Genomic DNA, 22,625 nt, shown 5'->3' with positions numbered 1-22,625 from the left:
GTAATCATAGTACTAAATACTCCTCAGTAGGATAGTGTTTATTCAGCTTTTGAACCAGTTAAACATATCAAAACTAAATAGTTTGTTCATCTGAAAATGACTGAGAATGAATTATTGCAGTAAATGCATCTATTTGACATGAGCTTCATAAAGTGAAGGGGTACTGAATGACAGTGTGTTATCACTGGGAATTCCCTGGGAATACTGTACATAGTTGTTTGAAGTAGGATCTAAGTAAACACTGTCTTTGGACTTTTGTACTGCTGTTGAAATATGCCTCATGTTCCTCATGCATGATATTTATGACTTCCAAATAGTCATGTCAGCAGCTAGTCCATGTTGGAGAAAGATCATGTGGAACATGATGGGAGCTAAGGTGAGATTTTAATAACATTGGCTTGTTTGTTTCCATACATTCAGAAACAGTTCATGCCAAGCCCTCCGGCAGTTAGTTAGCTGTAAGTGTTTCACGAATGGATGGCCTTGTGTATTGCACTGAACAATATGTCTCTGATTTACCATCCTTGATAATCTCCAGGGTGTACGTTCGATAAATCTCCACTATACCCTGGATGCATCTACGACTCGAACCGATGATTATATTACCTCCCTTGGCTGGCTTTTTATCCAATCAGGTGTCTACACTGGGAAGTTGAGTGTACCAATCACAACTCACTTTGGCTTTTTAAATTATCTAACCGATTAAACTTGGCATCACAATAATATATTGTTGCAGAGGTATTCTGAAAGAGGTAGAAGGAGTTCTTGCATATATGTTTTTAAAATTTCGGACCTGTCAATTTGTCTGTATGGTTTCCCCCCAAATCTGAGTCACACTGCGAACAAACTTTCGCTGGCTACAACCGCTATCTTTGTTGGCACTGGAAAACTCGCTTGTAACGACGGCTTATCTGATTGGCTACTGTGAGAATGCAGAGCCAGCAAAGGGAGGTAATAAAATCAAAGGCTCCAGGCCTAGATGCATCCAGGGTATAGTGGAGATATATCGGAACGTATACCCTGGAGATTATCGAGGATGCTGATTTACTTGTCTGGGTTTTAATGATTACAGCAACCTGTGAATTCATTATTGTTGATCTAAATATTGATTAGAATTGTCTCCCATATGTGTTTCTTGTCAACGAGTTTTTGAGTCACAAACATAAGAAAACGGAATGGACACAAGGGATATGCATGGTGATTTTTATGTTTATACCTCCATAAATGATGTAGAGAACAGTCATGTTTAGTCATGTGGCATGGTCTGATGGGCATGATGGAAATAACAGTGTAGTGTTTATTCATCTTAGTCTGCGTTTTTTATTTAGCCTTGTGGGTGATAGGGATATGGCAATATTTGTTGACCACATGTTTGAATCCAAGAGTTTCATATGATCCTTGTTTTGTCAGTAACCGAAGCTTGTGTGTCACACAATATTCCATGGAGTCAAAAGCATAATTATGAGTGACAGTGGTTGGTTATCAAGACTATTTCCTGTAAATGTAATGACACAAAACATAGCAATTTCCTTCAGGTCTTCTGAAGAATTCAGTCTAAGTTAACTTAGGCTCAGTATTATTCGTTACACTGCTATACTGAGTCTAATAAAACCTAATAGAAGTTTACTTAGTTTTACTAAGTTTACTTAGACTGCTGAAGAATTCAAACACAAATGTGCCTTTTCCTCAGTTTGCAATTTTGAAACATTTGCACTGTACTGTGAGGTTTCATGGTCTATACAGGGACTAGTGACATCTGTTGTGCCAGTGTTCCCAGTGAGTACGTCATGTCAGATTACATGGTCTATACAGGGACTAGTGACATCTGTTCTGCCAGTATTCCCAGTGTGTACATCATGTAAGATTACATGGTCTATACAGGGACTAGTAACATCTGTTCTGCCAGTATTCCCAGTGAGTACGTCATGTCAGGTTACATGGTCTATACAGGGACTAGTGACATCTGTTCTGCCAGTATTCTCTCCATGTGAAGGTAAGCTTGTTTCTGTATGTCTTTATTGAGGTGCTCTGCTTTCCACAGGGGTATGACAGTGACATCAGGCAGTGTGGTGCTGCAGAAAGATACTCAGAACTTGATTGGGATCAGCATTGGTGGTGGCGCCCCACTGTGTCCATGTCTGTATGTGGTGCAGGTGTTTGACAACACGCCGGCTTCCAAGGAGGGCTCCCTGGCTGCTGGAGATGAGATCGTGGGTGTAAACGGACAGTCGGTCAAAGGACGTACCAAGGTGGAAGTGGCCCGAGCTATCCAGTCTATAAAGGTATTCCCAGCTATAGTTTGTACCTTCTTCTTTGTGTATTTGTGGACATTTATACATTTAAGTTGCTCAGTGGTTTCATGATAAAATTAGTTTTATGTATGATTAATTGCTTCTTTTACTTTCCCAACATGGAATCAATCAGGAAACCAGTTACTGATTAAGTTCCTATTGTTAGGTTTATATCCCTTAGTTTTAAGGGCGTAGTGCAACCACCATCATGTTGTAATAAGGAATGGGGCGCGGTGGGCGAGCTGGCTAAGACGCCAGGCTAGTGATCCAGCGAGGTTGAGGTGCCGGGATCGAGCCCACCTGTGACCGGGTGTAAAAACCTTGGAGTCAACTTTCTGTGCAGACTCTTTCAGTGTTGTCACAACCCCTAGTGTACAGTACACATCCCTGTGCACTTAAAAGAACCCACGAATCCGTTGGTATATGACCAGATGGTGGCCACATGAATACGTGCAAACACCTAGTTGCGGGTACAGCAACGTGCAGTGAACTTGGACAAAGTACTGTGACTATGTGTCCCAGTCCACCCAGCTGTGAATGGGTACCTCGTTAGGATGAGAAGGCCACAATAACTCGGTGCGTCTAGTGGCTGCAAGAGTTGTATACTCCCCAGGGAGTTGAGATTGATAATACGATGTGCCGTTGAGATTGACATCCAATGATCGAGGGGAAAATACCAGCGCCTTGAGCATGCACTAGTTGCCTGGATATGTGCGCTATATAAATATCCTATAAAAAAAAAAAATAAATTGTTTGTCCATAAGAAACTTGTCTTTGCTGAGTGTTTTTACTCCAAAGTTTGATGATCAATCACAATATCATAAAATTGATTATAAAATGCTAGCCTTTCTACTTTCATGGTATATATTCCTTGAAATTTTATTTAACTAGGATCTTATTGCCCGGTTCAATACCAGATGACTCGCTGCATGCAGAGGCCAGCTCCACCATTGGTCGATTATTTCATGCCTATCAACATCAAAGTTCTTGAATTCTTGATAAGAATGTGTGAACTTGCATGTCTGCTTTCTATATCTGTGAAACGAAATGATTGTTCTGAGTAGCAGTGTGGACATTGTCTGACATGTGATAACATTATGTGTCCATGTGAAATACACATTGCCTGTATGACATATTATGTGTCCATATCATGTGTCTATATCATGTACACTGTGTCTATATGACATTTACTGTGTCTATATGACATTTACTGTATCTTTGTACTTAGTCTGTCATACAGACCCTGAAACAATCATATCCAAGAGAGCCCATGCAAGTCTTGAATATGTGGCAAGTCTAGATTTCCACAGTTTCCAAAAGTCTCAAGGCTCCTCTTCAATATGTTATATTTTGTTTATTATGAACTGTTTTATCTGTAAAATATGTTCCTTTCAGAAATGAGTTGTTAGTCTACCATACACTGTGATGTGTCTAGTGTTGTAAGTGTATTGTGAATGGTGTGTATCAAGCATTGGTTGCTTGTGTGTGCCATGAACTGTGTAATTATGATATATCCATGGTTATGTTGCAGGCGGAGGTGACCATCAACTATAACAAGCTTCATGCAGATCCTAAACAAGGAAAGACTTTAGATATAGGTATGTGTAGGATAACATCTGTAACAATATTTGTACATGTAAATTTGGAGTTGACTGGTTAAAGATCTTTTAGAGTGAAAACTTGAATTTCTAATTACTTTAATATGTATAAATGTATATTAGGCAAATATGTAGACACTAATCACGTTCGACATGTGCTGTTTGCAATTGTGTAAATTTTAGGGATACAGAGTAACAGCCTAACAGAGTAACAGGGTTTTTTTCCGACATTACTTATGTATCATTCTGAACCAAACTCTGTCTACACCAAGATACCTAAGCATACATGTGTACAGATGTGTAACTTAGGTACATTTCTGTAACACACGAGACAGCAGCATGTTTCCTGTTTCTGTCTAATTACTGTGAATGGTGACAACACAAAAGCATCTGTCTGGACTAGTAGGTGACCAAGCAGCTTACACATAACCTTTGTCTGTCGATGTTTACTTTCTGATGACTAGATCTTTACACTAGGTACCAGGTCACAAGTGGACTTGATCTTGATCATGTTGTTTAATGAAACCTTCATTTTCCAGTACTGAAGAAAGTGAAGCACCGTGTGGTGGAGACAATGAACTCCAACACTGCAGATGCTCTTGGCCTCAGCAGAGCTATCCTGTGTAACGGTAGGTGGGACCTGGTATCACTGACATTACTGGATGGCGTGTGTCTGTGTCAGACATGTCTCTGTGGTTGGAGCTTGTGGAGATGGTATAGGTACATGTCTATCCAGATGGTATAGGTACATGTCTATCCAGATGGTATCGGTACATGTCTATCCAGATGGTATAGGTACATGTCTACCCAGATGGTATAGGTACATGTCTACCCAGATGGTATAGGTAGATGCCTGCCCAGATGGTATAAGTAAATGTCTACCCAGATGGTATAGGTACATGTCTACCCAGATGGTATAGGTACATGTCTACCCAGATGGTATAGGTACATGTCTACCCAGATGGTATAGGTAGATGCCTGCCCAGATGGTATAGGTAGATGCCTACCCAGATGGTATAGGTACATGTCTACCCAGATGGTATAGGTACATGTCTACCCAGATGGTATAGGTACATGTCTACCCAGATGGTATAGGTACATGTCTACCCAGATGGTATAGGTACATGTCTATCCAGATGGTTTAGGTACATGTCTATCCAGATGGTATAGGTAGATGCCTGCCCAGATGGTATAAGTAGATGTCTACCCAGATGGTATAGGTACATGTCTACCCAGATGGTATAGGTAGATGCCTGCCCAGATGGTATAAGTAGATGTCTACCCAGATGGTATAGGTAGATGTCTACCCAGATGGTATAGGTAGATGCCTGCCCAGATGGTATAGGTAGATGTCTACCCAGATGGTATAGGTAGATGTCTACCCAGATGGTATAGGTAGATGCCTGCCCAGATGGTATAAGTAGATGTCTACCCAGATGGTATAGGTAGATGTCTACCCAGATGGTATAGGTAGATGCCTGCCCAGATGGTATAGGTAGATGTCTACCCAGATGGTATAGGTAGATGTCTACCCAGATGGTATAGGTAGATGTCTACCCAGATGGTATAGGTAGATGCCTGCCCAGATGGTATAAGTAGATGTCTACCCAGATGGTATAGGTACATGTCTACCCAGATGGTATAGGTACATGTCTACCCAGATGGTATAGGTACATGTCTATCCAGATGGTATAGGTACATGTCTATCCAGATGGTATAGGTAGATGCCTGCCCAGATGGTATAAGTAGATGTCTACCCAGATGGTATAGGTACATGTCTACCCAGATGGTATAGGTAGATGTCTACCCAGATGGTATAGGTAGATGTCTACCCAGATGGTATAGGTAGATGTCTACCCAGATGGTATAGGTAGATGCCTGCCCAGATGGTATAGGTAGATGTCTACCCAGATGGTATAGGTAGATGTCTACCCAGATGGTATAGGTAGATGTCTACCCAGATGGTATAGGTAGATGCCTGCCCAGATGGTATAAGTAGATGTCTACCCAGATGGTATAGGTACATGTCTACCCAGATGGTATAGGTACATGTCTACCCAGATGGTATAGGTACATGCCTACTCAGATGGTATAGGTACATTTCTATCCAGATGGTATAGGTACATGTCTATCCAGATGGTATAGGTAGATGCCTGCCCAGATGGTATAAGTAGATGTCTACCCAGATGGTATAGGTACATGTCTACCCAGATGGTATAGGTACATGTCTACCCAGATGGTATAGGTACATGTCTACCCAGATGGTATAGGTACATGTCTACCCAGATGGTATAGGTACATGTCTACCCAGATGGTATAGGTACGTGTCTACCCAGATGGTATAAGTAGATGTCTACCCAGATGGTATAGGTACATGTCTACCCAGATGGTATAGGTACATGTCTACCCAGATGGTATAGGTACATGTCTACCCAGATGGTATAGGTACATGTCTACCCAGATGGTATAGGTACATGTCTACCCAGATGGTATAGGTACATGTCTACCCAGATGGTATAAGTAGATGTCTACCCAGATGGTATAAGTAGATGTCTACCCAGATGGTATAAGTAGATGTCTACCCAGATGGTATAGGTACATGTCTACCCAGATGGTATAGGTACACATCTACCCAGATGGTATAAGTAGATGTCTACCCAAATGGTATAGGTACACATCTACCCAGATGGTATAAGTAGATGTCTACCCAGATGGTATAGGTACATGTCTACCCAGATGGTATAGGTACATGTCTACCCAGATGGTATAGGTACATGTCTACCCAGGATCCCACATGGCTCCACCCTCATCATGTAGTTTGTATACTGGACTACTTTAGAAAAGAATAAAACCCTATTATAATTGATCATAAATATGCAAAACAAATTTTGAACCCAAACTATGAAGTAATCTGACTGACAGATAAACATGAGGCACACCGTGAATGTGGCCAGAAGGTTTAGTTGTCACAATTAAAAAATCGTCAGGTTATTACGACACCTATGACAAACCAGCACAACATGTGATTGACCACACTCAGGGCAACTATGTGTCACGACCCACCCCAAGATTGTCACACATCCTCACTCATGTAATGAACAGGTTTAAGTTAGTGTCCAGAACAGACACTACTTTTCATGGAAGAAGGGGTATCATCAATCCCCAGACAGTACAGCGACGTCAGCTAGGACTGTGTGCATGTACGTGTTCTATTTACTGACGAATCCAGATTTCATCTCCATCATATGGATGGAAGGAGGGCTTGTCTATCGGGTTGAGGGTGGCCTACAACAACTACCCTGCCAGCCTTGTAGACCCCACCATCAACGCCACCCTCAACCCGATAGACAAGCCCCCACGCCAACACACAGCTCTGTTCATCATAAGCCTGCCCTATATAGGTTCAGCCAGCCACCAGATCAGCCGACTCTTAAAACACCAAGTCAACATTGATGTTGTGTTCCAGAGAGGTACTACTATACAGAACATCCTAAAAGCAAATGGCAGACCAACCCCCACAACTAAAGAAGACTCTACAGGGACAGTTTAGCACATAAAATGTGACTGTGGAGACTCGTACATCGGTGAAACCTCAAGACCCCTCCCTGTAAGAATCAAAGAACATCAATCCTCTGTGAAGAAGAAAGACTCCAAATCCGCCATCTCTGACCACACCCAAGCTCACCCGACCACAACATCTTATGGAACAGCATCAATGTAAGAAGCTCAAGAGACTCCAACCACCAGTAATCACACCCACTACAAGCTACTAGAAGCCATTCACATCAAGAGACTCCAACCAGCCATGAACAGAGACCAAGGATATTACATCCCCACTGCCTACAACCAACTCATCACCAAGCAATCTTAATCCCATTATTCTCCAGTCTGTCATATCACTGGCTTCCTCCCAATAATCCCCCATAGCTTACTCTGTTTGTGTAACAATTGCCTTCTTGTGTAGACATCCTCCAACCTTGTACATCAACCTCATTAATTGTGCAAACATCAAGCACTTACTGTTCAACTTTACTGTGTATATATATACCTTGCCTCTAGTATTTCAAAATCCCACATAATGCCCCAGCATTTACATTTTTGGGGTACGGTGGTTTACTCCTTTATTTTTGATACGGGTGTTAGTAGCTACACTGAAACGTCGCTCATATTATATTAAAGAAGTTGTATATCCATAGAACTCTCCTCGTTCATCACACCAACTTGTAAATGCCACTCCAACAAGTAACACTGATTGTTGAGTTCAGCACCTGAACCACTGGGTTGGTGGAAGGTTTATGGTAGTCATGGCAGGACACATCTACATATATTTCATGGTTGAGTGACAGCTTAAACATAGACAGCAGAGATACAGAGAATAGTCGTTTGCTACATGGGTAGATCAATGTGTTCACATTTTCCATTGGGATAAGACACAGTAACACTACCCCATAATGCTAGACACAGCATGAACTTTCTTCAGCAAAACGCCATTTCTGTCCTGCCATTGCTGTGTTTGACACAAATGATGACCATACCCTTTGCTGACATTGACTGTGTGAAAGTTTTAAGTTTGATACCCGTCAGTGTTAGTGTTGTTGCACTGAATGATGAATGACTGCTTTTGCTTTTTCTTGTGTTTCTGACAAATCTTTCTTCATTTATCACGAAGTTTAAACATTTTATCCCAGTGATGCGTTTCTAAAGTAGTTCAGTATATATTTGTGTTTAATATTGAGTGTATTCCACCTTGACAGTGTTCTTTTCTGGCCCTGAATCAACTTTGTATTGATTGATGAACTTGTTGAATGCAGGTGTGTGTACAAGTCTGGGATGCAGGTGTGTGTACAAGACTGGGATGCAGGTGTGTGTACAAGACTGAGATGCAGGTGTGTGTACAAGACTGAAATGCAGGTGTGTGTACAAGACTGAGATGGCAGGTGTGTGTACAAGACTGGGATGCAGGTGTGTGTACAAGACTGAGATGCAGGTGTGTGTACAAGACTGAGATGCAGGAGTGTGTACAAGACTGAGATGGCAGGTGTGTGTACAAGACTGAGATGCAGGTGTGTGTACAAGACTGAGATGCAGGTGTGTGTACAAGACTGAAATGCAGGTCTGTGTGTTACAGATGGGCTGGTCAAGAAGCTGGAAGAGCTAGAGAACACAGGTGGCATGTACCAGGGTCTCATTGACCAAACCAAGAGGCTGTTGAAGGCCACCTTTGACCTGTCAAAGTCCCATAAAGGTATTTGTTGTTGAAAGGAAACACAATTAACATCATCTGTAACATTGTTTTTAGCAATATTTGGTCAAACCATCTTGATTGGGTTGAGAATACACGATGCTATTTAAAAAGTGATCACATGTAACATATACGATATACTGAAGTACTGAACTATGTGTGTGCTTATGTTCACAGCCTTTGGGGAGGTGTTTAATTGTATTGGGATGAGAGAGCCACAGCCTGCTGCTGGGGAGGCCTTCACTAAATTTGGAGAAGCTCACAAGAACATGGAAAAGTTTGCCATAAAAATGCTGAAGACTGTCAAGCCAGTAAGTAGCAGTGGGACAGTGAGGCATCTTAGTGGTCTTGGCTCACCCACTGCATTCTAAATTGTCAGTGTGTTTCAGTGTAGCAAAAACAGTTCACAAGGACAGTAGTTTGAGCTGCTTGTACAGCAGTTTCATTATGCCTCTGTGCTTCATTCTGTACTGAATGTACTGATGGTAACTTATGTACATGCAGTACATGGCCATGGTGGCCAAATAGGATTACATGCAGTACATGGCCATGGTGGCCCAATATGGCCGTGGTGGATAGGACTACATACATGCAGTACATGGCCATGGTGGCCCAATAGCCCAATAGGATTACATGCAGTACATGGCCATGGTGGCCCAATAGGATTATTGCAGTACATGGCCATGGTGGCCCAATAGGGTCGTGGTGGCCCAATAGGATTATTATGCAGCACATGGCATGGTGGCAATAGGATTACATGCATGGGCCCAATTACACACATACATGGCCATGGTGGCCCATGGTGGCCCAATAGGATTACATGCATGCAGTACATGGCCATGGTGGCCCAATAGGATTACATGCAGTACATGGCCATGGTGGCCCAATGGGATTACATGCAGTACATTACTGGCCCAATAGGATTACCCAGGCATTACATGGCCATGGTGGCCCAATAGGGATTACATGCAGTACATGGCCATGGTGGCCCAATAGGATTACATTGCAGTACATGGCCATGGTGGCCCAAGGCCCAGGATTACATGCAGTGGCATGGTGGCCCAATAGGATTACTTTGCAGTACATGGCCATGGTGGCCCAATAGGATTACATGCAGTACATGGCCATGGTGGCCCAATAGGATTACATGCAGTACATGGCCGTGGTGGCCCAATAGGATTACATGGGATGGTGGCCCAATAGGATTACATGCAGTACATGGCCATGGTGGCCCAATAGGATTACATGCAGTACATGGCCATGGTGGCCCAATAGGATTACATGCAGTACATGGCCATGGTGGCCCAATAGGATTACATGCAGTACATGGCCATGGTGGCCCAATGGCCCAATAGGATTACATGCAGTACATACACATGATTACATGCCATGGTGGCCCAATAGGATTACATGCAGTACATGGCCATGGTGGCCCAATAGGATTACATGCAGTACATGGCCATGGTGGCCCAATAGGATTACATGCAGTACATGGCCATGGTGGCCCAATAGGATTACATGCAGTACATGGCCATGGTGGCCCAATAGGATTACATGCATTACATACATGGCCATGGTGGCCCAATAGGATTACATGCAGTACATGGCCATGGTGGCCCAATAGGATTACATGCAGTACATGGCCATGGTGGCCCAATAGGATTACATGCAGTACATGGCCATGGTGGCCCAATAGGATTACATGCAGTACATGGCCATGGTGGCCCAATAGGATTACATGCAGTACATGGCCATGGTGGCCCAATAGGATTACATGCAGTACATGGCCATGGTGGCCCAATAGAATTACTAACTGAACAAACTAGTGGCAAGAAGGACCTGCAACAGTCATCTATGTGAATTCATTTTGTGAGTTCACTGATTCTCACCTGCAAAGTAGTTAATGCATGAAGAACTCTGTGCTTACTTTCAGATGATTAGTGATCTCAACACTTTCTTAAACAAGGCTGTGCCAGACACAAGGCTGACCATCAAGAAATACCTGGATGCAAAGTTTGAATACTTGGTAAGTTATCTACACAAGCAGCCTCACATGAAAGGCCAAGCCTTTATCGACAAGGCTTCCTTCCCAGGATTAGATGAATGACATCTACTGCCATTGTAATAACACAAAGTAAATCTATATCTTGTGACTAAGGAGGAAATTGCAAAGATAAATAGTACGACTTTGCTATAGAAATGTGATGAAGTACTTCCTTTATTCCTTTTAATTTTTTCAACATGTTTGTTCCATTTGACAATCGAGTTGTACTGCAGTTCGTCAGTCCCCTCTGTTGCCTATGGGCATTCCTCCATCTCCCGAGATCCCTCCATGTCCTTTATCTACAAATACTACGATTTGTTTTGTCTTCCGTTAATGCAGCATCTCTTTGACAGTGGCAGGAGCTACTGGGTCTGGGGCTAATGATGTCAGCTCAGGCTCTTGCACTCAGTTGCTCATGTGTCCTCATGTGCCGTACCTTCAGATCACAGATCAGTGGCGCTATATTCGTCTACCTTTGTCCTTCCATTCGCAAGTTCAGTCTCCTTGACTCCATTCATAGCAACACACCATCCCTTCGTTGATGCATCCCTAAAGGGTTGGGGAGCTCATCTTCCCGATCAACTGGTGACAGCGTTATAGTCAACAACTATGAAATGAGGTAATTTTTGCAACGTTATTTGTTCAACCAACCTCATGATTCAACTGGACAACACAACTGTTGACCAACCTCATGATACAACTTGACAACACAACTATTGACCAGCCTCATGATACAACTGGACAACACAACTGTTGACCAACCTCATGATACAACTGGACAACAACTATTGACCAACCTCATGATACAACTGGACAACTCAACTGTTGACCAGCCTCATGATACAACTCGACAACACAACTGTTGACCAGCCTCATGATACAACTGGACAACACAACTGTTGACCAGCCTCATGATACAACTGGACAACACAACTGTTGACCAACCTCATGATACAACTCGACAACACAACTGTAGTATGGTTCATCAACCTGATGGGATCAAAACCCAGCTGCTGAGGTTCATGTGAGCTGGTTCATAGACCTCACACACTTGGCAAACCTCCAGACCAGAACCCTCTAGCTTTACATCTAAGGGAATACTGATCCACCTGCCTGGAACAGCCAGATAGATTGTTTACTTTTCCATCACTGTCCTACTTCCTCAATCAATCAATCATTTATTCAATAGAAAGGCCATTGGCCCACGTATAATACATTTCAAACAAATTTTGTCGTGACATTTTGATACACTTTATATGAATTTACATATCGAGCTGTAATTTTCTCTGTAGAAGAGCTTCCTTGATTAACATAGCACAATTGTGAAGCATAAATGATGAACAGACACCCAACAAATTTATATATTTCTGAACAGTGACATTTGTGCAATAATAACCGGGAGATATTTTAATCTTATGCTTTTGTATAAGGGGCATATAAGGAGGAAATGATATTCATCTTCAATTTCCTGTAATTCACACAGTTGACAGATCCTTTCTTCAGGCAGCAACCCTTCCCATCTTCCCGTGTAGAATCTTAGCTGTAATTCGGATGAACGTAATAGAAACAATAATCTTCTTAATTCTTTATTCTTGACAGTTGATAGATAAGCCTCTGTATTTAGAACGAATTTAAAGTCTTTGTAATCCAAAACCGTACTGCAAAAGAAGTTCTCTTATATGACTGGCCCATGTTCTTCTGTTGCTTGAATCCAGTTTAAACATCATGGTATAAACCTGTTTCAGGTGTCTGTTTGACAGTAGCCGTGGTATCTTGCACCAGTATTTAATACATCTTGTGTGGTAGTCGACGTACAATGCATAGCATCCACAGTCGCTGACAGCCGCAACGTTAGAGACGTGATTCCAGGATGAAAGAATGAAGTTACAGAAGCTTGAATGAAATTGTTCCACGATATATCTTCTTTTGTACCCCCAGATTTCTGATCCATACAAAATGATTGGCTTGATCTGAACGTCGAATATCTTAAACAGGATATTTGGTGATATGTTCTTCAATTGTCCCTGGAGTGCTTTGACGCTGAACAATGCTTTGCTGGCCTTGGATGCTAGTACATCAATAGCCTTGCTCCATGATAATTTTGATGAAAACATCAGACCTAGATAATTATTTCTGGAAACTATCATCTCTGTTTTTTCTAAGTTGACTTCTAGTCCCCACTTGAAAGAAAAATTCCTTCCTCGGGCCTGATGACATTGAATGTTTTTTTCACTATGCCCTATCAGAGCCTTAAAGACATATACTGCCTCCTTGCAAGAGCATCATAGGCTATACAAGTACCTTATCAACCTGCTCTTGACAGCCTACTACAGCAGAATTATTTTGCTCCATCATTGCCTTCTGGATGCATGCAGTTGTCCTCCAAGCCTACACTTTTACTGTTACTTCTACTTTTTTTATTCTTTACCATAGTCACATGGTTTGACCTCACTCAGTGGTCTACTGATGTGTTGAAGTACAACCATCTATTTGGCATCATTGTAAGGCTATGATGTCATCTTGACTCTCGAGTCGGGTACAGTGAGACCAAGGACATCCGCACATGCTTGCTAACCTTGACTCTCATGAGCAATCATGTTAGTGGAGTTTGAATTCCGAATCCTCTTGTGTCAGGTTTTGAAGTGTTCCTCTCCTTTATTCATTGACTGTTGATGACCAGGAGGGATAAGTAATGGTGTTTGATGGGATGTGTACAGAATGTTAAACAGAGAGATAACGAGCTGTTCTGCCTTCCACCTGTATGTGTGTGTCAGGGACAGTCTCAAAGAACTCACTGTCTGGGACTGAGGGCCACAAGGTGGATTCTTAGCTCCATCATTTGTGCTTTGAGAAATCATTCAGCAAGAAACCACTCAACTCTGAATCGCCCAGTCCACAAGTTGAGCCTATGATCTGAACTTAGGATCAGAAGATAAACCCAGCCTCCTTATGACCTATCCATCACATTGTTGTCGTCTTCGTACAGACCAGGGTAATATGTGGCCCACCATCAAACCATGGGATAAGTGCATAACATCAGATACAATAAGAATAAAAATGTGAAAAGTTTAACTATAAATTGTATATTTATAATATTTATCATATGTCACATAATGGATTCTCGCCAGACCAACACCACTACAAAGATTACTGGATTGGTTCTGTCTCCAAGACAAGAGAATGACATCAGTTGGGAAATGAGACGCATGCATTGCATGAGCTTCCAGTGATGGAATGTCGATGTGTTCGGACGAGGTGGTTATTTCAGGTTTTTCCACTCTGTGGTCAGAGGAACAAGAGAAATTGCATAATGTGAGATGGATAAGTGTAATAAATACACAATTTGTAGCTAGAATTTTCAATTTTGTATTTGTTTTTGTTGTAACCAAGACTATGGTGAAGTGTGTGTGTTTCAGTCGTACTGCCTGAAGGTGAAGGAGATGGATGATGAGGAGTATAGTTACGCTGCCCTGCAAGAGCCTCTCTACCGGGTCGAGACTGGCAACTACGAATACAGGTCAGTAGACACTCTCCTCCCACTCTCCTCCCATCACTTCCACATGTTATACCCATGTTCTAGCTCAAAACAACAAAAACCTACCAACTCATGGAATTGGCAACATGTCCAGTACTTTTACAACTTGTTAAAACAGGGTATTGTCTGACATGTTATGCCAACACAGTAGAACAGGTGGAAGTCCTACAGGACCTTTACCACTTTTATTGGCGAAATAGTCAACTGGACCTTCAAGATAGCCTCTGTCCATTAGTTGTAGTTCAGTCAGTCATAATTGTCTGTGACAGAAAGCAGGGGGGAAGGGGGTTTTATAGAAATAATGTCAGGGCTGCCACATAACATGTTGGGCAATTTGATACAAAGTCTGTAATTCTGTGGAAGTTTCAAAAATTTACTGTCCTTGGTATTATTGATGCGGGGGGATATAGTCGACGCCTCGTCCGTAATCATTTTGTTTCCAGAGCATAACTCCAAAACTGTTAAATATTTTTCAACAAAAATTGGTAGATATATTAAACAGAACCTAAGGTGGTGCCTTTTGCTACTTGCAGATTTTTGTCATTTTTATTTTTCTCGGTTTCCATGGAAACGTTTTGGACGTAGTCTTAAAGGGGTGGTGGGCTTTGTTTCAAGAGCATAGCTCAAAAACTGTTCAATATTTTTCAACAAAACTTGGTAGATTTATCAAACAGATCCTTAAGTGGTGCCTTTTGTCCCAAAAGGGACGGGTGGGTTTAGTTTCCGGAGCACAACTCGAAGACTTCTTAATATCTTTCAGCAAATCTTGCCAGATATGTGAGGCAGATGCCAAAGTCGTGCCTTTTGCTATTTGGCAGAATTTTGGCAAATTTACTTAGTCCCAAAAGGGAGGGGTGGGCATCATTTACGGTGCACAAATCGAAAAGCGTTCAGTATCTTTCAACAGAACTTGGCATATATATTAGGCAAATTTTGAAATGGTGCCTTTTGCTATTTACAGATTTTTGGCATTTATATTTCTCATGATTTCCATGGAAACGATTTGGACTTAGTTTTGAAAAAGTCAAGCTGGACTTTAAGTAAACTGTCAGATGATTTGTTCTTTCAAATATGTGGGTGCCGGGGGGGATATGTTATCTTCTGATGACTCTTGTTGTTGTTAAGGTAACTAGAAGCAAAGGACAGTTTCACAATTGTACTGCATTAGGCATGTGGAAAAGGTGAAGACAGGGCTGCTTCTGTTAATGAATTAAGTGCTCTTTCAAAATCCCAAAGTCATGTACGTCATACTAGTGATTATTGTTATCATTATATCTTAGGGATGTTGAAATGCTCCTGAATATGTCGTTGTGTTGTAGGCTTGTATTACGGTGTCGCCAGGAAGCTCGCACCAGGTTTGCCAAGATGCGGTCTGATGTCCTTGTCAAAATGGAGTTACTGGACCAAAAACATGGTGAGATGTACAGGACTTTTGTAGCAAATCCAGTAGAAGAAACATGTACATAACTGAACTGTTTGATAGGCATTTTAAAGGCAAGATACTTTTATGGATGACAAATTCCCCATTCTATTAAGATGCAATGTATCAAGATAGATCCTTTTATACTGAGCAAAACTGAAAAACTGACTCTCTGGACTTTTTGGACTAGGTTTTTAATATTAGGTTAAGACAATAATCTTAGTTGTATGCTGTGCACAGAACATCTTGACATCAAAGAAAAACAAAAAACAAGTCTCGCCAAAACAACGATAACATTCATGATGTCAAGGTACCCTCCAAGATGAAGTTCACATCATGGAGAACAATTCGATTGAGGCCTTCAGTAAGGGCTGTGGCCTCCTCTAGCGTCTCTTATGCCACACAACGCCTCCTCATGAATCTTAGAACATTGGTAAACACACCCCAAGGAAGACGTCGCCATTGCTCAACAATTAGGTGACATTGAAGATCTTGCAACATCTCTGGTGGATTGACTTGCTGACGAACACGTCGACCCAACTGGCCCCAGTGGTGTTTGATACAGACATGAGAACTTTTCCACGGATTTGTTTCATTTCAAACGTTTTTTAGATCGATGTAAATCTGCAATAAAAGACCCCCAAGACCCCCGGCTAAATTTTCAAGTTTTTTTTTTGCTTTGCCATTCTCGTGTCTGTCCCAGCCTCCAGCCTTCCTAATTATATTGTATATACCTGAAAGAATTTGTTTTCTGCCTTGCACATACTGAAAATAGCTGTGCATCAACCTGCTATATTTGACAAAACTGATTATAGATCGATCTCAGTGAAGAGGACTGTTGTTTTGGTGAAGTTAGGCTATCATTGAGTCGAACTCTTGGATCCCAGACCAGGGTTTTTCAATCTTTTATTCTTGGTGCCCCAGAAGGGTTCAACAGGCTTCTGGATGATCTGAGGTATGGAGTCCATTTGGAACCTCAGACTCTCAGAAATACCTCAACTTTGCTGTCAACTGGAGGCTCTTCCAGTTCAGGGTTCTGCCATTCGGATTATCAGTTGCTGTTTACATACATCACAGCTCCAGTTCTAGCGTATTTACATCTACATCATACATGTATATCATTTCACAGTTATCTGGACGAGATTTTCTCTCTCCAAATGCTGAAGTGGATGCCAGTTTTGAGGACTCTGAATATTTGCCGGCGTTCTTTGGGAATTTAATGTTTCCGGACTAGCCATAGCTTCAACCCAGGAAAGTACAGAAATATATAGGTGTGATACCATTTGAGGCCTAGTTCATGCTGGTTAGGACCAAACTAACACAGTTTCTGCAATCTGCTCTCACGCAGCATCAATCAGGCCTACCAAAGAAAACTTTCCCACTGTGCAGAAAAGTCCACATTAATCATGGAAATAGCAACATAAACAGACTATGAAACTGCAACATTTTTATATTAGCAAACTTTGACCTCTACTGCGCATGCGCATTATGATAGGAGCTTCTTTCAAATTTCAAAGCAACTATGAATTGCCTTGTGTAGAAAAAGCATTTATGATTGGAAAGTAAACTAAACAAGTGTGCACACAAGTATCATGATGATAAGTGCTAAATAACACAACAGAAATACTTTGAAAAGGGAATGTAAGTTTTGTTCAAACTGGAAAATGTCAACATACAGTCAAGACTTCCTCTTCCATGAGCACATGCACAAAATCAAAGCTGCAGGCTCTTGTTTTTTTTATCCAGTTTTAGTTTTAGCAATTTAAAGTTACCGTTTGACTGTTTCAGTAGCTAGATGTTATGTTTATGTTGCTATTTCCACGATTAATGTGGACTCTTCAGTGTTTCTCTGCACAGTGGGAAAGTTTTCTTTGGTAGGCCTGTCAATGGATATGGCTGTTAGTAGCTCTTGCTTCTATACAGGATCTTACATCTGGAGGCCATCTGCCTGTAAGGTACAGTCAAGATTGGATCAACCAGCATTGAGGGACGCAGCTAGACTGTCATAGTGTCTACTGATCTAATTCAAGGACATCGCATGATGGAATTATTTCCAACATCATCCATGGGACTCTAATCAGGATGCCAATCAGAATGCCTCGGCTTTTGTTGAAACCTGGAAGATCGTAATGACCAATCAGTGGATCCTCAAAGTTATCAGGGAAGGATTTCACTGCTGGGAGAGGGGGAGCAAGGTTCAATGCTTGTCAGAGATACCATGATTTGCATTGATTATAGTGTCACAACCGAGGGTGAGATATTTCTTCAGCTACGACCTGAGGTTGTTTGATCATGATCATGATGTCATCCAGGGTATTGTTAACTGAAATGACATCATAGTCCTGATATTGAATACAGAAGCAAGACGTTCTCTGGTGTTATTCCAAAACCTTAATGCAGGTCTATTTCTTTGGTCAGTTAACATTGAGAGTGTGTTTCTATGGTTGTCTTCCAAACTTAGTTTGCTGATACTCTGGGCACTCAAAACCTTCTGCAGGATGCGGCAATCAGGTGTTAGAGGGATGTATTTTTATGAATTTTTGAATGTTATCAACAATGATAATAGTTCTTAACCTCTACCTCTTACACCTGAGGTGAAGGCCAATCCATCCCAGTACTCCCAGAGTACCACTCTTAAGGTGCCCATGGAAGAATTATGAGGTCTCCAATGCCATAGGTGAGATAACTCCTGCTTATAGGGCTTGGAGGACCACTAGGAAGAAAGACAACAGAAACTTTGGACTTTAAAATAATTATTCAAGCTAAACCTCCAAATTCAGAAAAAAAGTTTCATGAAAAAGGCAATCAAGTGTTAGAGTAAGTATTCTAAGAATTATTATTATTGTTGATCATGTTTCAAGTTTTTGAGAAATGGTACAAATGGCTGTTTGTCTGTTACAGTTCAAGACATCGTGTTCCAGCTGCAGAAATTTGTGACAGCCATGGCCAAGTATCACAATGACTGTCACAGTGTTATGAAAGATGCAGTAGTTTTCCCCATTGAGGTAGACCTTTCTCGAGGCACCTTCACATATGACATTGACAATACCTTCAATGATGGAGAGGATGATGACGAAGGAGAGGAGGCAGTGGAGGAGGGAGACGACACCGGGGCAACACGAGGTGATACCGAGTTCAGCTTTGGGGAGACAGGGAATCTCATCAGCACTGACTGATTTCATGGCAGACATTCAGCATGTGGATCTCCAGTCCCAGATTCACTTGCCTGACCAAACTATACGGATTTGCAAGCATGAGGAACTTCTGCATTCAGTTGTCCATTTTACTGAAAGGCTGCAGTGACTTCAAGCAATCACATAAAAGCAGGCTTATGCTTCTTACCCACTTAGTTTTAGTCCAAGTGAAGCAGCTGAAGTTGAAGGTTAATATGAGATGATACAATGTTGAAAATATATACCAAGTGACAGGATGGGATCTAATTGCCCTAGGCAAAATTTGAAAAAGGATTGGGTAAAATGTGAGTTAGTAGTAAGGTTGAGTTTCATTTCATACTCAGACCAGTGTATAAATAGTTTTGATATGTGGCCTGTCCAAGGACTGGCTGTCCCAAAAAGTGGCTTGTCCTGAACAAACACAGCCAGTGCCAAAAACTAAAACCATAAAAAAATCAACAAATATTGAAACGAAAACGAGAAAGAGCATGATTGCTAAGATGAAGTTCAAAACAAATGAAGTTTGTTTTTGTTTTTTCAAATATTTCGCCCGACCAAAGGATGGATTTACTTACTCAATAGACTGTCCTTCACAAAAATAGACCGTCAAGGACGGTGGTGTGGGCTATATTTATACACTGCTCAGAGCTAATGAAATGAGGTGTGAATGCCTGATGAAGACAGGATGGAAATGTTTTGCATAATTAACACTCTGTATCATATGCTTTATACACCTGTGGTTATCAACTAGATTACCAAATTGACCAGTTGTGTGGACAGAGTAAAACACTATGGTGGACATGTGTAGTTATTGGGTTGTAGCTGTTGTTTCCCAAGTTATCTTTCACATTCCACATGGCATTCCATGAACAATTGTTTAATGGGCAGATGGAGACTGTTTACAAGTGTTAACATGATACAACCACATTCATTGCATCTTCAGTGTCTTGTATATCTTACATTTAGTTCTCTTTAGTAAAGACTTCCTCAGCCATGACAATATGTTGCAGTACTTTCATGGAGATCTGTGCCACAGGTGTAGTGAGGCTCTCTTGGGTCAACAATATATGTGAGGTTTGGATCTCCCAGAACTGCAGTTGGCTGTGGTTCTATGTTGTGTGATGCATTGAACTTCGTGCAATATCTACTAATTGTAATGTTGTTACTGTTCAAAGAAAATAAGAAATAATAAAAGTATACCAGTGAAAGGATTACAGTTGTAATTTACTTATGATATAAACAAGTACAAAAGTTACTGCTGCTGCTGCTCTTAGACCAGACGGTCACTATATTAGTGGTTGTTTAATGCTGCACTTGCCCCAATCCCATCCTGGATCAGACAGTCCATCTTAGGCATCCAATTGGGATATGGTGACATGGGTCAATAATCTCTGTAAATGTGACCACATCATCCAGTTTGTCAGGGATTGCTGAAGGAATATTCTGAGTGAAGAATATTCACAGAGCCATCACTATAACTCGTAGTCTTGGGATATGGAACTATGTACATAATATGAAATGTATCATTCTGATTATGAGATAATGCAAGTTTCAAATGAAGCAACAAAATACTGAAATGCTGGCAGCAAACGTGACAGTTCAAGTATCTTTTAGTGAATGAGTATGGTTTTATGTTGCTTTAAGCAATATTCCAGCAATATCATGGCGGGGGATACCAGAAATGGGCTTCACACATTGTTCCCATGTGGGGAAGCAACTCTGGTCTTTGGCATGCTTTAATCAGTAACTTTAAAGACATCATATAAACATCTCTCCAGTCCCTTGGCCAACTAATGAGACCTGAAGCCGTAATGCTGTGACTAAAGTCTGTGGAACATCATGAAAACAATATTCAGTCTTAAAATTAGTTGCTAATTTATTTAAACATTGTATTGAAAAACACCAAATTTAATTATGCACAAGAGACATATACTATCATGCAAGGCTTACAATTTGGATGTTTGTTGAGAGTATACTGCAGAGTAGCAAGCAAGTACAAGTGGCAAACAGACAGCCTTTATAAGTGTAATAGGCATAAGCATATGTAAAATGATGTGGAGTTTATGTAACCTTTCAGCACATCACTTGTCCTCTGCTTCTTCCAGGGAACAACCACTAACAATCTAGTGTTATATGTGGTGCAACAATGTTTCACCTGTTATGCATCGCACCTGTAGAATCAAGGCGGAGTCAGTGGTGTGCTATATTTAGACTTGTGAAGGTAGACATATGTGAACGTATCCCAATTGCGTAGATCAATGCTCATGCTGTTGATCACTGGATTGTCTGGTCCAGACTTGATTATTTACAGACAGCTGCCATATAGCTGGAATATTGCTGAGTGCGGCGTAAAACTAAACTCACTCACTCATCACATTAGAACACAACTGTTAATTATATCACTTTTCTTTGCTGTTTGTTGGTTCATGCACAGTTCTCTTACGGACTGATTCCAGGTTAACTATTTAGTTTCAACTTGTCGACCAACACGCTGAGTTTCCCCCTTACATAAACATACATGACCTCTTTGGCATAGTAAATTAGCCAGTCTGGCTTGGACAAGCCAATATATCGATCCCTGTATACCATCTTTACCATAGTCACAAAGTTATATTACAACCAGTCACATCCAGCTGACAGGTGAACCAGACAATAGATCTTCTCTCCCCCCTTCTACATGGCAATAGATAAAGACTCGCGTAGACCTGACGTTAATAACCAATAATAATCTGAAGAAAACGTCGATAGTTTCACATTTTGAAATGATTTTAGGAAGTTGTGAAATACGAGAAAAAGGCCAAATGAAAAATACCAACATACCGCCAAGCGCTTAAATCAATATGGTGTCATTAACCATAGCAAAGGAACTTATCCAAATCTCAATTTAACTCTCTGTCTTGATAAATTGACCCTAAGGAATAATTAAATGGCAAATTAAACAAAAAAAAAAAAAATTAGTTAGCTCGCAGACACAACCATGATTCATGTTGCCATGCTAAATACTATGGTTGTATGACCTGTTGTATGACAAGTGTGGTCACTTTCAAGATTCCGGCACACAACAATCAACAAATTCTCAACAAATCACATAAGTATCAATAACCGAGCACAGTGTCAATATATGGTGTAACCTCTGCCAACTGCAATAACATGCTTGACCCTCATCCTCATTGACGGTGTCAGACATTGAATTTAACGTTGAGGTATTGTGTTCCATTCTTTAAGAATGGTTTGTTCCAGTATGTCAAGATTTTGTACTAGATGATCTCTTTGGCGTATTCTGGCCTTATCTGTCATCCGTGGCATTGTGGTCTGGACTCAA

The 22,625-nt window shown here is 41.2% G+C and overlaps 1 protein-coding gene across 4 annotated transcripts in view; it reads left to right on the top strand.

Annotated features, from left to right (window-relative positions):
- The window catches only part of LOC124276740 (PRKCA-binding protein-like), a 36,962-nt gene extending 16,451 nt beyond the window's left edge, over window positions 1–20,511 (top strand). For 3 of the 4 annotated variants that reach the window (XM_046712387.1, XM_046712386.1, XM_046712383.1), the window contains exons 2-10: window positions 2,042–2,282; window positions 3,820–3,889; window positions 4,429–4,518; window positions 9,018–9,134; window positions 9,309–9,442; window positions 11,065–11,157; window positions 14,592–14,692; window positions 16,030–16,124; window positions 19,032–20,511. In XM_046712387.1, the coding sequence (XP_046568343.1) occupies window positions 2,042–2,282; window positions 3,820–3,889; window positions 4,429–4,518; window positions 9,018–9,134; window positions 9,309–9,442; window positions 11,065–11,157; window positions 14,592–14,692; window positions 16,030–16,124; window positions 19,032–19,306 (1,216 nt within the window). In that variant the 3' untranslated portion in view covers window positions 19,307–20,511. The remainder of the gene's footprint in view (window positions 1–2,041; window positions 2,283–3,819; window positions 3,890–4,428; window positions 4,519–9,017; window positions 9,135–9,308; window positions 9,443–11,064; window positions 11,158–14,591; window positions 14,693–16,029; window positions 16,125–19,031) is intronic. The other variant, XM_046712384.1, reaches the window with a different exon arrangement.
- Window positions 20,512–22,625: the final 2,114 nt, after the last annotated feature.

Source organism: Haliotis rubra, unplaced genomic scaffold, assembly GCF_003918875.1.
Source record: "Haliotis rubra isolate DU_JTF1 unplaced genomic scaffold, ASM391887v1 Scf212, whole genome shotgun sequence".
Classification (NCBI taxonomy): Eukaryota; Metazoa; Mollusca; class Gastropoda; order Lepetellida; family Haliotidae; genus Haliotis; species Haliotis rubra.
This window is presented reverse-complemented; position numbering and strand designations above follow the sequence as displayed.